The 15619-nt window shown below is 45.5% G+C and overlaps 1 protein-coding gene across 1 annotated transcript in view; it reads left to right on the forward strand.

Annotated features, from left to right (window-relative positions):
• The first annotated feature begins 5435 nt into the window (after positions 1-5435).
• Positions 5436-15619, forward strand: part of LOC123462292 (regulatory factor X-associated protein-like) — a 46961-nt gene continuing 36777 nt past the window's right edge. Inside the window, exon 1 of the mRNA XM_045155540.1 lies at positions 5436-5508. Coding sequence (XP_045011475.1) covers positions 5436-5508 — 73 coding nt within the window. The remainder of the gene's footprint in view (positions 5509-15619) is intronic.

The raw sequence follows: 15619 nt of genomic DNA on the forward strand, positions 1-15619 counted from the left end.
TATTTGCAGCACAGTCCATACAAATGCTACAAGTACCCATGCTTTTCAGCAGGACTTGCATCCAGCTAAGGGGAAAACAGGACCCCCCCAGCGCTGCACAGCACCCCAAGAATCCAGGCTGTGAGCCACACTATGGAAGGAGTGTGGCCCTGAGCTGAGGCCAGCACACATTCTCCTGCAGGTAGGTACCTGTAATTATTGACAGACAAGAAACAGACTTCCATGGTGGTGGGAAAGCCACAAGTGCTAACTTCTGTGTACATGCTTGAGAGAAAGTCAGGTCTTCAAAGGCAGCTGATTCCTAGGTCAGGACACCAAGTTTCCTCAGCCTTCCAACATGGACTGAAAATCACCACCTCAAACCTTGGACCACAGTGGTATTTTACTATTCCACTTATGTATAAGACCCCTTCAGATTCCTCCAGAGACAGCGTCAGCCAGTCTGGAAAACCCAACACTTGAGAACTGTGGGATGCAGAAATCCAATCCTATGCCCTTCTGCCAGCTTTGAGCCATGCCCCAGCTCACCATGTCAACTTCTTAGAAAATAGCATGTTTATGGCGATCCTGAAGGACCTGGTGTACCACAAGCCAGTCTGAAGCAATCGAACCAAGTCCTCAGGAGGTCTACAATAACCTGGGTTCTATTCACTTGGAGTTTTTGGGATACACTGAGGGCCTTTAGGCAGCCCAAGTCAGTCTGCCACCCTGGCCGCCCGCCCTGGATATATTAGGAGAGATGCACTAAATTGGGTTTTTGGAAGTCTGGAATCCTTTCTCTCAGAGTATAACCTGAAAAGTCCATTTTAAATTGATACTAGTGTGGATGAACTTGAGATCCCCCCCCCAATAAAGCAGATTATTTTGTGTACAAGGGGCACAAAGATTCCATGGCCAGCACGTCCATTCCAGAACACTTTCGAACAGGAAAGGGAAGACAGTGGGCTGTGCAGGGCGGTGATGAATGGACAGCCAGAGCAGAGAGTGAACAAGAAGGTCACCGAGCCCTATAGGAGTGTCATTTCTCACAGAGGTAACTTGGGAAACTATGGGAGTGGTCTAAATGCTACCATTGTGTTTGCTGCCTGCTTCCTGCCAGACAGTAGCTAGGCAGATTAATACCATGTAGTAAAACCTTTTCCTGTATGTAATAAGTACATTAGAGTTTACAGTTGCTGCAGATACCATGGTTATATACTTGAAAGGCACAATGCCATGGCAGGAGATGTAAGGGAAGACTGAATAAAGAAATGCTACCAGACATACATGAATTCTTTCCACTTCAGTGAGCTACTCTCCTTCCAGAAGCTTGCATCTACTCTGGAAGGCAGATATCCAGGTTGCAGGTCAACCTGTTGAGACACTAGTGTTCTACAGGAATGGAGCCATGTTTAATGCCCCCATAATCACGTTAAGGATACAGGAAAGGACTTGAGGGAACCTATTTCAAGGGATGCTGGGCCTATGTGGTAACAGCACTTGGGCTACTTTAACCTCAGCTCTGGTGGTAGGAAGATTGACTCACTATTCTTCTGCCTTCCCTGTGCTCCGGGCCCCATTTTAGACTCCTTCCTCTTCTGAAGTTACATTAAGCAAACGTGCCTAGTGTCAGGAAAAGACTGAAACAAGTAGAAATCTCTATAGACAAAGAGCGAGACTTCACATTACTACATTAAATCTCTGGAAATGCGAAGTGGCCCCTAGCATCAGGCCTCCCCTGTGACAGCATTAAAGGCATGAACTCCCAAACCCAATTTAATGGCTTCAGAAAAGCTCCACGTGGGAATAACATTTTCCTGGCCCCTTTTGTCTGTGCTTGCTTCTCCACACACACCTCTCCACTACTCTTCCCATGCACAGCCCACACTTTCCCAAACTCCTTATGCCCTCCTATTCTCCATATGTTGAGTGTAAGAGCACTTCCTCACCTATGAAGGTAAGCCCCGCCTGAGCAACACTTCAATAGCCCTAAAAGACAACTGCCACCTGAGATTACTGGATCCAGCAAAGCTATGTGTCATAATTGAAGGAGAAAGAAGGAGTTGCCATGACAGGAACAGGCTACAAGAATGTATGACCACTGAATGAGCTCTGCAGAACCCTTGAACAAATCCTTTGGATAGCAAAGGAGAAGCGTAGACATCAGCCCATAGGCAAGAATCGCATTTGAGTCATAGTCAATGCAAGAGACTAGGAGGACAGGCACGACAAAATCACGAGCATGTCAGGAGCATGAGCCTTTCTGTGGCGGTCTCAGCTCAAGAGACTAGCAGGAGGAATAAATATGCAGGATTCTTTTGTTGTGCTCAAGAAACATACTTTTCATAAAAGACAGACGCTATTTTAGGGTGAACGGGTAGGAAACAGGCAACAAGCAAGTCTTATTCTAATATCTGACAGGTAGAATTAAAACCAGCAATAGTCAGAAGAGATTAAGAACACGGTGCTGATTAAGGGAACACTCCAAAAGCAGGACCTCACAATTCTGAACACGTACACCAAACCTAGGTACACATAAGTCATGGGTAATGAAACTTATGCTTGGTTAAATCTGATTTTGCAGCCAAAGTAGATGGCTTCAAACCCACCTCTCAGTGAGAGATCATCCCAGAAATTACCAGAAGCATCTGGATTAAATGACATAGAAGCCGTGCACCTAACACATCTATAGAACATTCCATACCAATGCTACAAAATACATGTTTTTTTTCAGCAGCACAGGAAACTTTCGAAACAAGTTGCCTTTCAATGTACACCCACATGAGGTCAGTCCATTCTGGCTAAATGAATGCCACATGTGAACATAATCCGACTTGGCCTATGACTCGTGGACAGGATTGTGTCAGGTGATCCCTCCCAGTATAAGTTATCAAACTAGTCACTGGGAAATCAATAGTCATTCTCTTTGAGTGTATTTTAACACTGTTCCTTAAGTAGGAATCCATCAGCTTCAAAATTGACATTTCGGAAGGTAAGCTGAAGCAATGTTGCAAAGGCCACACCCTTCCTGCCCAGTCCATTAAGACTCAAAGTGGCTCTGAAGCTGAAGCGGACCTTGGGTAGGGAAACAGCTGCCACAGGAACCACCCCTCCAAAATGCTACCAGACATCCATGAATTCTCTCCCACTTCTGTGAGCTGCTCTCCTTCCAAAAACTTGCATCTTCTATGAAAGGCAGATATCCAGGTTGCTGGTCAACGGGTTCAGACAATCGTGTTCTATAGGTAGACAGCCATGTTCGATGCCTCCATGACCATTTTGAGGGAACAGGGAAGGACTTGCAGGAACCTAGTGCAGGGGACACTTGGGCCTATGTGGTACCAGCACATGGGCTACGTGAACCTCAGCTCCAGTGGGAAGGAAGATTGCCTCACTATTCTTCCTCTTACCTCTGCTCATGGTCCCACCTCAGGTTCCCTCCTCTTCTGAAGTTCCCTCCACATCAAGCAAATGTGCCAAGTGTCAGGAAAAGACAAATAAGTAGAAATCTCTAAGGCTAAAGAGTTAGACTTCACATTTCTACATTAAGTCTCTGGAAATGCAAACTGGCCCAGAGCATCAGGCCTTGCCAGTGACAGCATTAAAGGTATCAATAGCCACACCCAGTTTAATGGTTTCACAAAAATCTCCACCTGTGCATCAACATTTTCCTGGCCCTTTTTTTTGTGCTTGCATAATGCTCACTTGAATTTTATGTTTGGTCTGTGTGTTTCTCCACACACACCTCTCCACTACTCTTCCCATGCACAGCCCACACTTTCCCAAACTCCTTATGCCCTTCTAATCTCCATATATTGAAAGAAAGAGCACCTTGTCGCCTATAAAGGCAAGCCCACCTGAGCAGCACTTGAACTGCTCTAAAAGACAACTGCCACCTGAGATTACTGTATCGAGCAAAGCTATGTGTCATAATTAAAGGAGAAACAGGACTTGCCATGATAGAACAGGCTGAAATAAATGCCCACCCAACCAGGTCAGCACAACACTTGAAGAAATCATTTGGACAGCAAAGGAAAAGAGTTGACATCAGCCTATAGGAAACAATCCATCACATTTGAGTCAGTCAATGCAAGAAACTAGGAAGACAAGCAGTACACAAATCTCAAGCATGTCAGGAGCATGTGCCTTTCTGTAGGAAGTCTGAGTATTAGTGGTCTCAGTGCCCAATTCAAAAAAGACAAGCAGGATGGAGTTAAAGGCAGGATTCCATGTTGTGTTGCCAAGAAACACCTTTTCACAATAGACAGACATTATTTTAGGGTGAAAGGTTGGAAAATAGGTAGCAAGCAGGTGTTCATGTTGTAATATCTGAACCTGGGTACATTTAAGTAATGTTTAATGACACTGGCTGCAGAATTAGATGGACCCAAGCATAATAGTGGATGGCTTCAATACCCATCTCTCACTGACGGATCATCACAGAAAATACCAGAAGCATCTGGATTAAATGACATATCCAATACACCTAACATATTTGCAGCACAGTCCATACAAATGCTACAAGTACCCATGCTTTTCAGCAGGACTTGCATCCAGCTAAGGGGAAAACAGGACCCCCCCAGCGCTGCACAGCACCCCAAGAATCCAGGCTGTGAGCCACACTATGGAAGGAGTGTGGCCCTGAGCTGAGGCCAGCACACATTCTCCTGCAGGTAGGTACCTGTAATTATTGACAGACAAGAAACAGACTTCCATGGTGGTGGGAAAGCCACAAGTGCTAACTTCTGTGTACATGCTTGAGAGAAAGTCAGGTCTTCAAAGGCAGCTGAGGTCCTAGTTCAGGACACTAAGTTTCCTCAGCCTTCCAACATGGACTGAAAATCACCACCTCAAACCTTGGACCACAGTGGTATTTTACTATTCCACTTATGTATAAGACCCCTTCAGATTCCTCCAGAGACAGCGTCAGCCAGTCTGGAAAACCCAACACTTGAGAACTGTGGGATGCAGAAATCCAATCCTATGCCCTTCTGCCAGCTTTGAGCCACTGCCCCCAGCTCACCATGTCAACTTCTTAGAAAATAGCATATTTATGGCGATCCTGAAGGACCTGGTGTACCACATGCCAGTCTGAAGCAGGCGACCGAAGTCCTCACGAGGTCTACAATAACCTGGGTTCTGTTCACTTGGAGTTTTTGGGATACACTGAGGGCCTTTAGGCAGCCCAAGTCAGTCTGCCACCCTGGCCGCCCGCCCTGGATATATTAGGAGAGATGCACTAAATTGGGTTTTTGGAAGTCTGGAATCCTTTCTCTCAGAGTATAACCTGAAAAGTCCATTTTAAATTAATACTAGTGTGGATGAACTTGAGATCCCACCCCCCAATAAAGCAGATTATTTTGTGTACAAGGGGCACAAAGATTCCATGGCCAGTAAGTCCACTCCAGAACATTTTCGAACAGGAAAGGGAAGACAGTGGGCTGTGCAGGGCGGTGATGAATGGACAGCCAGAACAGAGAGTGAACAAGAAGGTCACCGAGCCCTACAGGAGTGTCATTTCTCACAGAGGTAACTTGGGAAACTATGGGAGTGGTCTAAATGCTACCATTGTGTTTGCTGCCTGCCTCCTGCCAGACAGTAGCTAGGCAGATTAACACCATGTAGTAAAACCTTTTCCTGTATGTAATAAGTACATTAGAGTTTACAGTTGCTGCGGATAACATGGTTATATACTTGAAAGGCACAATGCCATGGCAGGAGATGTAAGAAAAGACTGAATAAAGAAATGCTACCAGACATACATGAATTCTTTCCACTTCAGTGAGCTACTCTCCTTCCAGAAGCTTGCATCTACTCTGGAAGGCAGATATCAAGGTTGCAGGTCAACCTGTTGAGACACTAGTGTTCTACAGGAATGGAGCCATGTTTAATGCCTCCATAATCACGTTAAGGGTATAGGAAAGGACTTGAGGGAACCTATTTCAAGGGATGCTGGGCCTATGTGGTACCAGCACTTGGGCTACTTGAACCTCAGCTCTGGTGGTAGGAAGATTGACTCACTATTCTTCTGCCTTCCCTGTGCTCCGGGCCCCATTTTAGACTCCTTCCTCTTCTGAAGTTACATTAAGCAAACGTGCCTAGTGTCAGGAAAAGACTGAAACAAGTAGAAATCTCTATAGACAAAGAGCGAGACTTCACATTACTACATTAAATCTCTGGAAATGCGAAGTGGCCCCTAGCATCAGGCCTCCCCTGTGACAGCATTAAAGGCATGAACTCCCAAACCCAATTTAATGGCTTCAGAAAAGCTCCACGTGGGAATAACATTTTCCTGGCCCCTTTTGTCTGTGCTTGCCTCTCCACACACACCTCTCCTCTACTCTTCCCATACTCCTTATGCCCTCCTATTCTCCATATGTTGAGTGTAAGAGCACTTCGTCACCTATAAAGGCAAGTCCATCTGAGCAACACTTCAACAGCTCTAAAAGACAACTGCCACCTGAGATTACTGGATCCAGCAAAGCTATGTGTCATAATTGAAGGAGAAAGGAGGAGTTGCGATGACAGGAACAGGCTACAAGAATGTGTGATCACTGAATGAGCTCTACAGAACCCTTGAACAAATCCTTTGGATAGCAAAGGAGAAGCGTAGACATCAGCCCATAGGCAAGAATCACGTTTGAGTCATAGTAAATGCAAGAGACTAGGAAGACAGGCACGACAAGATCACGAGCAGGTCAGGAGCATGAGCCTTTCTGTGGCGGTCTCAGCTCAAGAGACTAGCAGGAGGGATAAATATGCAGGATTCTTTTGTTGTGCTCAAGAAACATACTTTTCATAAAAGACAGACGCTATTTTAGGGTGAACGGTTAAAAAACAGGCAACAAGCAAGTCTTATTCTAATATCTGACAGGTAGAATTCAAACCAGCAATAGTCAGAAGAGATTAAGAACATGGTGCTGATTAAGGGAACACTCCAAAAGCAGGACCTCACAATTCTGAACACGTACACCAAACCTAGGTACACATAAGTCATGGGTAATGAAACTTATGCTTGGTTAAATCTGATTTTGCAGCCAAAGTAGATGGCTTCAAACCCACCTCTCAGTGAGAGATCATCCCAGAAATTACCAGAAGCATCTGGATTAAATGACATAGAAGCAGTGCACCTAACCCATCTATAGAACATTCCATATAAATGCTACAAATACATGTTTGTTTTTTTTTTCAGCAGCAGAGGCAACTTTCCCTAAAAGTAGATCATAATTTGAACATTTTTCCGTGTTTTAAGATATTTTTATTGAAGTTTTATTAACAACAGCAGGGAAAGAGGAAAGGTGGTAGAGTGTGAGGGGAGGGATAGGAGAGAAGGGGCATAAGTGGGCCAGGGTTGAATTGTGCTGCAAATGATCTCCAGATGCGTACACCACATTGTGCACAAGACTTTCCATGGATGCTGAAAAATCATCCAGGGCCATCAGGCTTGGCAAACAAGCACCTTTAACCACTGAGCAATCTCTCCAGTCACAGTAATCAAATTTTAGGAAAATTAAAAATTTCTTGTATGCAACCTAAATTGATTGGGATAAAAATCACAGATCAGTAAGTATAACTATAGTCCATGCACGAATTATGGAAATTAAATACTACTATTGAGTGATGAATAGGTCATTGAAAAGCAGGAAAGTAAGTTTTCTATAGTAAAAATCATGAAAGCTTAATATACCCACACCTGGGATATAGTGAAGGCAGCACCTAAAGTACCTATATTAATTAGAAAGTTCATAAATACCTTAATGATACCAGTTAAGGTTTTGCCAAAAAAATAACCCAAAATACTAAACAATTAAAAAATGCTTCCAGCCTAAGTTTCTTATGTGTCTCTGTTTTAGTTACTTTCACACTGCAGGCACAGAAGCTCTGACCAAAAACAGTTGATGGTAGGAGAAATCTCATCATGGCAGGACAGAGTTTGGACATCATCTCCTCTCTCAGTAGCTGACAGAACGCAGCAGGAGAATGAGCTGCTCTCTGCCACGTGGGAACTAGGGATGTAACATCCCAATGCCCACACCCCCAGGAATGCCCCTCATGCAGCAAGGCTCCAACTATCCCCCAAATTTCCTAGTACCTTGGAATCAAGCATTCACACGGCTCCATCGGAGACATCCGATTCAAACCACCCCCAACCTGTGCTTTCAATGAGGTATTTCTTTTCCTATTTTCTACTCTCTCAAGATCGCAGCTCACCAGAGAGCAGTGGCTGGATGCTTTAGTAACTTGTGCCAGTGTTCAAAACACCAGGAAGCAAGCTCTGAACTGTCCCAGAGCTTCCTATTACACGATTTCCTTTTCAATTTCAGTATTTCTCTTGTCAATGTGAACTTGTAGAGTCTGTTTTTCATTCCAGTGCACAGCCCAGGAATGAGAAGACTTCAGTACCACCATGTATGGATGCAAAGTCCATCTAATAAACCTCAAGGAGTTTGGCTCCATTTTCAGGATGGGGAAAGCAAAGCCCGAAGGTCAGAACTCTTAGCTCTCTCACTGACATGGTGGCAAGTATGGAGTCGCAAAAACAGTGCTGGACAGCTGTCTGGCGAAGGTCAATCTTACTGTGTCCACCAAGAGCTGGAGGCCATTTTTGTAAGCTACAGACCTGGAGCCTCGTTTTCTAGATATGCTTGGGGATTTAGGAATTAGGAGGGTGGTGGTGGATGTAGAAGTTGTAACTTCATTTGGGGGAGGTACGTGGACCAACCACATTTTCAATGTTTGCCTCTAGATGGTTATGCTCAAGCCTCTGGACACCATTATTTGGGCCCTTCCTGTGGTCCCAGGTAATGCTGATTGCCTAGACGTGGATCCACAGAGGATGGGACACCTATCCTGGCCTGTTCCTATCTTCTGAGCATCTTCACTCTACTTCAATTTGTTTTTCCAGGAGTGCTTGTAGCTAATGTGTCACATTCCTTCAACTCTCAGCCCAAGTGACTACCGGTGTCCACAGAAGCTGGGAGAAAAAGCTTAGGGAGACCATAGGAGATTTCCCATCACTGCTGAGCACTGGGGCCTGAGGCCATGAACATGTCTTTCCGTTGGGAGGGCCTAGAGGGACTGGTCCCCATGAAAGACCACCAACTCGTCACCCAAGAGTCACCAGTGACTACATACATGTCAGAAGCTCGGTTGGGCCATGCGGCTTAAAGGAGGACAACTGGAAGTTGCTCTCTTCTCCCATGTCTCTGCCAGAGAAAATGACAGCCATCTCACCCTGGGAAAAACTACTATAGCACATTTTACCCAAAAGTTCAAGGGATATGAGCTATTCTGAGAAGAACCAGGTGACTGGCCACCTTTTCCCATCATAAACTGGGGGTCACTGAAGGCATTCACCTGTTCAGTAGGGTTGTTCACAGCACATAAACACCATAGCAACAGCTTTTCCTTGTGCTCTCAAGGAGGTACGTCAAATCCTCAAGAACCACCATGAGAGAATCACATCTCAGTTGTCTGGTCATAGTGACTGGAAGTTATAGATCCATGTTTTACATTTTAATTCACTGCAACCTCCCTAAGCATGGCATCCAAAGGCCTATTTCGCACCAAGTTGACCTCACGTGGCTCTACATTGAAGTGCAAGTGCATTCTGGGTAAATCAATGCCACTCATGAACATTATGTTCTGATTTGGCCTACGAATCATGGGCAGGATTGGGTCAGGGGAGCCCTCCCAGTATAAGTTATCAAACTAGTCACTGGGAAATCAATAGTCATTTTTACTGTATTGGGACAGTGTTCTGTAACTATGAATCCATCAGATTCTAAGTTGACACTTCTGAAGGTCAGCTGAAGCAATGTTGGAAAGGCCACACATTTCCTGACCAGTCCATAAGACTCAAAGTGGCTCTGAAGCTGAAGCGACTCTTGGGCAAGGAAACAGCTTCCACAGGCACCACTACTCTGAAATGCTACCAGACGTACATGAATTTTTCCCCACATCAGTGAGCTACTCTCCTTCCAGAAGCTTGTATCTGCTATGGAAGGCAGATATCCAGACTGGTTCAGACACTAGTGTTCTCTAGGTATGTAGCCAAGTTTTATGCCTCCACGACCACTTTGAAGGTACAGAGAAAGACTTGCAGGAACCTAGTGCAGGGGATGCTGGGCCTATGTGGTATCAGCACTTGGGCTATGTGAACCTCAGCTCCAGTGGGAAGGAGGATTGCCTCACTATTCTTCTGCCTTTCCTGTGCTCTGGGCCTCATTTTGGGCTCCTTCCTCTTCTGAAGTTACCTCCACATCAAGCAAACATGCCAACTGTCAGGAAAAGACTGAAATAAGTAGAAATCTCTATAGGCAAAGAGGAAGACTTCACATTTGTACAGTCAGGTCTCTGGAAATGCAAATGGTCCCTAGCATCTGGACTACCCCAGTGATAGCATAAAGGCATGAACTACCACCCCCAGTTTAATGGCTTCACAAAGTCTCCACCTGCGTATAAACATTTCTCTGGCCCCTTTTGTCGGTGCTTGCATAGTGCTCACTTGGACTTTAGGTTTGTTCTCTATGTTTCTCCACACACACCTCTCCACTACTCTTCCCATGCACAGCCCACACTTCCCCAAACTCCTCATGTGCTTCGATTCTACATATACTGTTCATGCTTGGGGGAAAGACAGGTCTTCAAAGGAGCTGAGGTCATACTTTAGGAAACCATGTTTCCTCAGCCTTCCAACATGGACTGATGATCACTGGCTCTTCGGGAGTCCTTCCTGACATCAGTGTGAGCCTGTGATGGCGGAGGGATCCATACTTTTGGAGGGGTGAGGAAGCAGATGGGAGCTGGAGGGGAAGGACACCAAACAGGCAGAAGTGACTCAGGAGACTTTTTCTATCTAGTTTCCCTCTCAAGAGAAAGCTTAACTGACTTCAGGCTCCTGACATCACACTTTCGCCCAGCTACCCACAGCAGCTGCCTCAGAGATGGAGTTGCTCAGGTGGGTGTGGAGACCAAGCCAGCCCCCTCTAGACACTGCACCCAGGTGTGCCGACTTCTTCCAGATTCAGCTCCTGGATACATCAATAAAAATCCTCACTGGAGCCTACAAGATGTTTCTGTCCCCTTTCCCACTTTTCTAGGTTCTTCATCTCTCAACACTGAAGTCCTTGCCACCAGGGTGGGAAAGGATATTGATTTTCCTATGGATTCTGAAAGCACAAAGCCTCTCTTAGAACAACTTTTTCACGTTTCCTCCCTATAGGCCGATGGAGTTTTACATGGGCCCTTGGACACCGTGAATGTGCCCAATACTCACCCTTTGGTTCCCAGACATTATGCAATAAATTTAATGGTTTATGAACATCATCCATCCTGGCCAGTTCATTTCAATTCTTTGTTTAAAAAGACAAGAGCTCTGGTATGAGGTTTGAGTACACCTGTCCCCAGAAAACCTCCCTGTCCCAGGCTCGTCTCATTTGAGGCAGTTTGGAAAAGGGGCAGCTGTCTGCAAGGACAATTCAGGTCCCCCAAAAGTAAAGCCATGGCTGTGATCACTGGTGACCCAGGCAGTTAGCATTTTCTCTGCCTGCATACCATACCAGAAACCACGACGGGGGGAGGGCAAGGATGCGCCACAGTCATACGGGTAGTCACACTGGCATGTGATATTTTAGGAGCATCTTCAGAATAAACATGAACATGTCAAACTGCCCTACAGTGTGGCACACTGCCACTGAGCCTTCTAACTCACATTTAGACCTGAGGCTCTCCCAGTCTCCTCACTCCCCCCCTCCCCTGACAAGTCTATATTTTGCCTTAGCATTCACCTCTCAGAGCACTCAAAGGGACATGCAGGTGCCCCATGGATCTGAGATATGGACAAGGTCCAGAGCCTCTGATGTCCTAGTATGGTAATGGGTCCCAGGACAGCCACATCTAGGTCCTGCTGCTTCAATCTGTCCAGTGAAAGTAATGAGTTGGTCAAAACCCAGATGCTCAGGTTGAGTTCATTCCTTTGAGTACTGATCGCTCAGCTTCCTGGGCATTGGGAAGCTACAGAATCAACTTCTACAACTTAAGGCTCTCTTATCACTGCATGCAAGACAATGCAGGGTCTATCGCACAAATGTCAGGAGTCTCCACCTCCGGGGTGCTTAGGGATGCCTTGAGAATACAAGCACAGGAAGTTAAAGACCCAGTCTATGGGCTTCAGTGCACACCTGCACTCAGTGATATGGAGTCGGTGACCAAGGACACCTCCCTTTGACTTCCTCTCAGGTGTTGATGGTAACAGCTATAACTGAGTCTTAAACAACTTGACTCCGTTTGAACTGGAAGAATTTAGAGGGTACAACTGTATTTTTTATATTATCCCAGGAAGAGCAAGGTGTGGTCAAGTTGATCAGATTAAAATTGAGGTTGAGATACAAACCTGCTGGTTTCCAGAAATGATTGAGTAAGGAAAAAGGTTAAGGAAGTCTGCCCTCTAGACTCATCCAGGGGTGGACTATACACTATAGGAAAACACATGCCTGGGCTGGAGAGATGGCTTAGCAGTTAATCGCTACCTGTGAAGCCTAAGGACCCCTTTTCGAGGCTCGATTCCTCTTGACCCACTTTAGCCAGGTACACAAGGGAGTGCACACATCTGCAATTCGTCTGCAGCGGCTGGAAGCCCTGGCATGCCCATTCTCTCTCTCTTCCTCTTTCTCTGTCTGTTGCTCTCAAATAAACTAAAAAAAAAAAAAAAAAAAATTGAAAACACAGGCCCCCTTGCTATTTCCCAGTGAGTGCTTTCCGTCTGCTGTCTTCCTGTGGGCATCGACCCTGCTTCATTCTCCATCAACAGTGGAACTGAGTTTCCTCAGCCTTCCAACATGGACTGAAGAGCACCGCCTCTCCAGGAATCCTTCATGCCTGTGGTGGGTATAGCATTTCCAAGAGTCTGTTGAACAGCCAGAAGATTCTACTAGGAAAGTTTGCTGACCTGAGTCAGGGCTGGTAACTGGGGAGCCGCGCTGGCTTCGTCAGGCTTTGCTGCATCAGCTTGTTTACTGCTTTTGTATCCTAATCGTCTGCAAATGAGCATATGACGTTATCCTAACATGGCTACTCACCTATCCCGATTGGGTGATGCAAAGTCGTCTGATGAGACTTAAGCCAATCAGACAACCTTTCACATCCACATGACCACAAGTATATAAGCTTGGCGCTCCATAGGGTCGGGGTCCTTCTCTCTTTCAGTTTGGAGCTCCCAATAAAGTGTGCTTGAGAAGAATCCTGTTGTTGTCGTTCTTCCTGCTGGCGGGAGGGGCGCAACAAGTGGTGCCGAACCCCGGGACTTGTCAACAAACGGCCAATTGAGAGGACCCCTGAGGATACTTCCGAGGGAGGATTCAGAACTCAACACACGGAGCGGCGGTACCGGTAAGTTCCCCTGGATGTGCTATATGCTAAGTTTTGGCTTGTAACTGATCTGTAAGTCTGATATACATAAGTTAGTTGATCATCTCAAACGTATATAAGGTTGCAGAATGGGACACCACCATTCCACCTTTTTGGAGCCGCTAGGTAGGGAGGACAAACGTGAAGAGGTGATCAGGGAAGGTCAACGCATATTAGCACATCATCAAGATAGCATGTCAGAGTCTGAAGAAAATAAAAGGGGAAAACAAAAAAAGGTTAAAATAAAAAGAGAACCTAGGTTTCAGACAGAATAGAATAAGTGCACAGAATAAAAGTGAAACGCAAAAGGGAGGGCCAAATTCAGGTCTGAAGCTATATCCAGATTTGATGGAACTTGTAAATTTATACATAGAAAGTTCTAGTGAATCTGAGGGAGAAGAATTAACTCCAGAGGAAGAACAGGATTTTGAGGAAGTAGAGGCCGAGTGTGGTCGGGAATGTTCTAGACCCAGAAAAGATGGTGTCTTTGCTCCTCTGCCAGCTTATGCCTCTACGAGCAAGAGGTGTAAACAACAAGATGGTCTACTTCCACCCGGGGCGTGTGCTTCATCCAGATGTAGTTTGATAAAACCAGATACTTGGAGAAAGCTGGCTAGTGCTTATCCAGTTTTTGAGACTCATGATACACATGTTAGATACCATGAACCTATAGGGTATAAGGAGCTCAAGGCTCTTGCAGAAGCCGCTAGAACTTATGGGATAAATGCTTCTTTTACTATGGCGTGTTAGAACGTCTTGCCAATAGAGCTTTGACCCCAGCAGATTGGTTTGGAGTCTCTAAGACTTGTCTAAGCCTAGGACAATATTTAGACTGGAAATCTTTATACAGTGATGCTGCACAAAGTCAAGCCAGAACTAATGCAGCAAATGGTCAGCCTGTGTGGAATTTTGATATGCTTATGGGACAAGGACAATGGCTTAATAATCAGATTGCCTTTCCTCTTGAAGTTTATACACAAATAAATAACATCGCTCTTAGAGCCTGGAGGGCATTGCCAAATAAAGGGGAAGTATCAGGCAACCTTACTAAAATTATTCAGGGAGCTACTGAACCATTTTCAGACTTTGTAGCTTGCATGATGGAAGCAGCTGGTCGTATTTTTGGTGATGCTGACCAAGCCATGCCACTTGTGGAACAACTAATTTATGAGCAATGCACTAAAGACTGTAGGAGGGCAATTACACCCTGGCAGGGAAAAGGACTTCAGGCTTGGATGAAAGTCTGCAGAGAAGTTGGTGGTCCACTATCTAATGCAGGGCTTGCTGCAGCAGTCTTGGCTGCCACTAGGGGGCACAGAGGAACTTCTTCATGCTTTAAATGTGGGAAGACTGGACATTTTAGAAAACAATGCCCTCAAAATAATTCTAGAGTGCAGGGTCAGGTACGCTTGCCTGGCTTATGTCCTAAGTGTAAAAAGGGAAAACATTGGGCGAATGAGTGTCGCTCTGTCAAAGATATCAATGGACGACCAATGAATCAGTCAACAGCTAATGCAAAAAACGGGGTCAGGGGCCCCCGACCTCAGGGCCCTCAAATATATGGGGCACTTCAGAATCCATCTCTCCGTCCTCCAGCACAATCAGAAGAGCCACTCCAGTTTCCGCAGGATTGGACGTCTGTGCCACCACCAGACTCGTATTAACACCACAGATGGGAGTGCAACCTGTGGAGTCAGATTTTCAAGGTCCGTTGCCCCCTAATACTGTAGGTTTACTGCTTGGTAGATCTTCCTCAGCATTAAGAGGATTGACTATTACTCCAGGAGTCATAGATTCTGACTATACAGGCACAATAAAAGTGCTTTGTTCATCCCAGAAAGGAATTATTGCCATTTCACCTGGGGACAGGATAGCTCAGTTACTGCTTATTCCTAGCCTCCATAAGCGGTTCCCTTCTGGTGAGAAAATTAGAGGGAACAAAGGACTCGGCTCTACAGGAGTTGATTTGACATACTTATCCATGGAATTAGATGAGAGACCAATTCTACAACTTATTATTGAGGGGATACATTTTCAGGGATTGCTGGACACGGGAGCTGACCGCAGTATTATTGCAACTAAGTATTGGCCCAAGAACTGGTCCAAACAATCATCTTCACAAACCTTGCAAGGTTTGGGGTATGCTCAAACTCCAGCTATTAGTTCTCAGGAACTTACATGGTCTACCTCTGAGGGACAAAAGGGGAAAGTTATTCCTTATATAGTAGATATT

Source organism: Jaculus jaculus, chromosome 7, assembly GCF_020740685.1.
Source record: "Jaculus jaculus isolate mJacJac1 chromosome 7, mJacJac1.mat.Y.cur, whole genome shotgun sequence".
NCBI lineage: Eukaryota > Metazoa > Chordata > Mammalia > Rodentia > Dipodidae > Jaculus > Jaculus jaculus.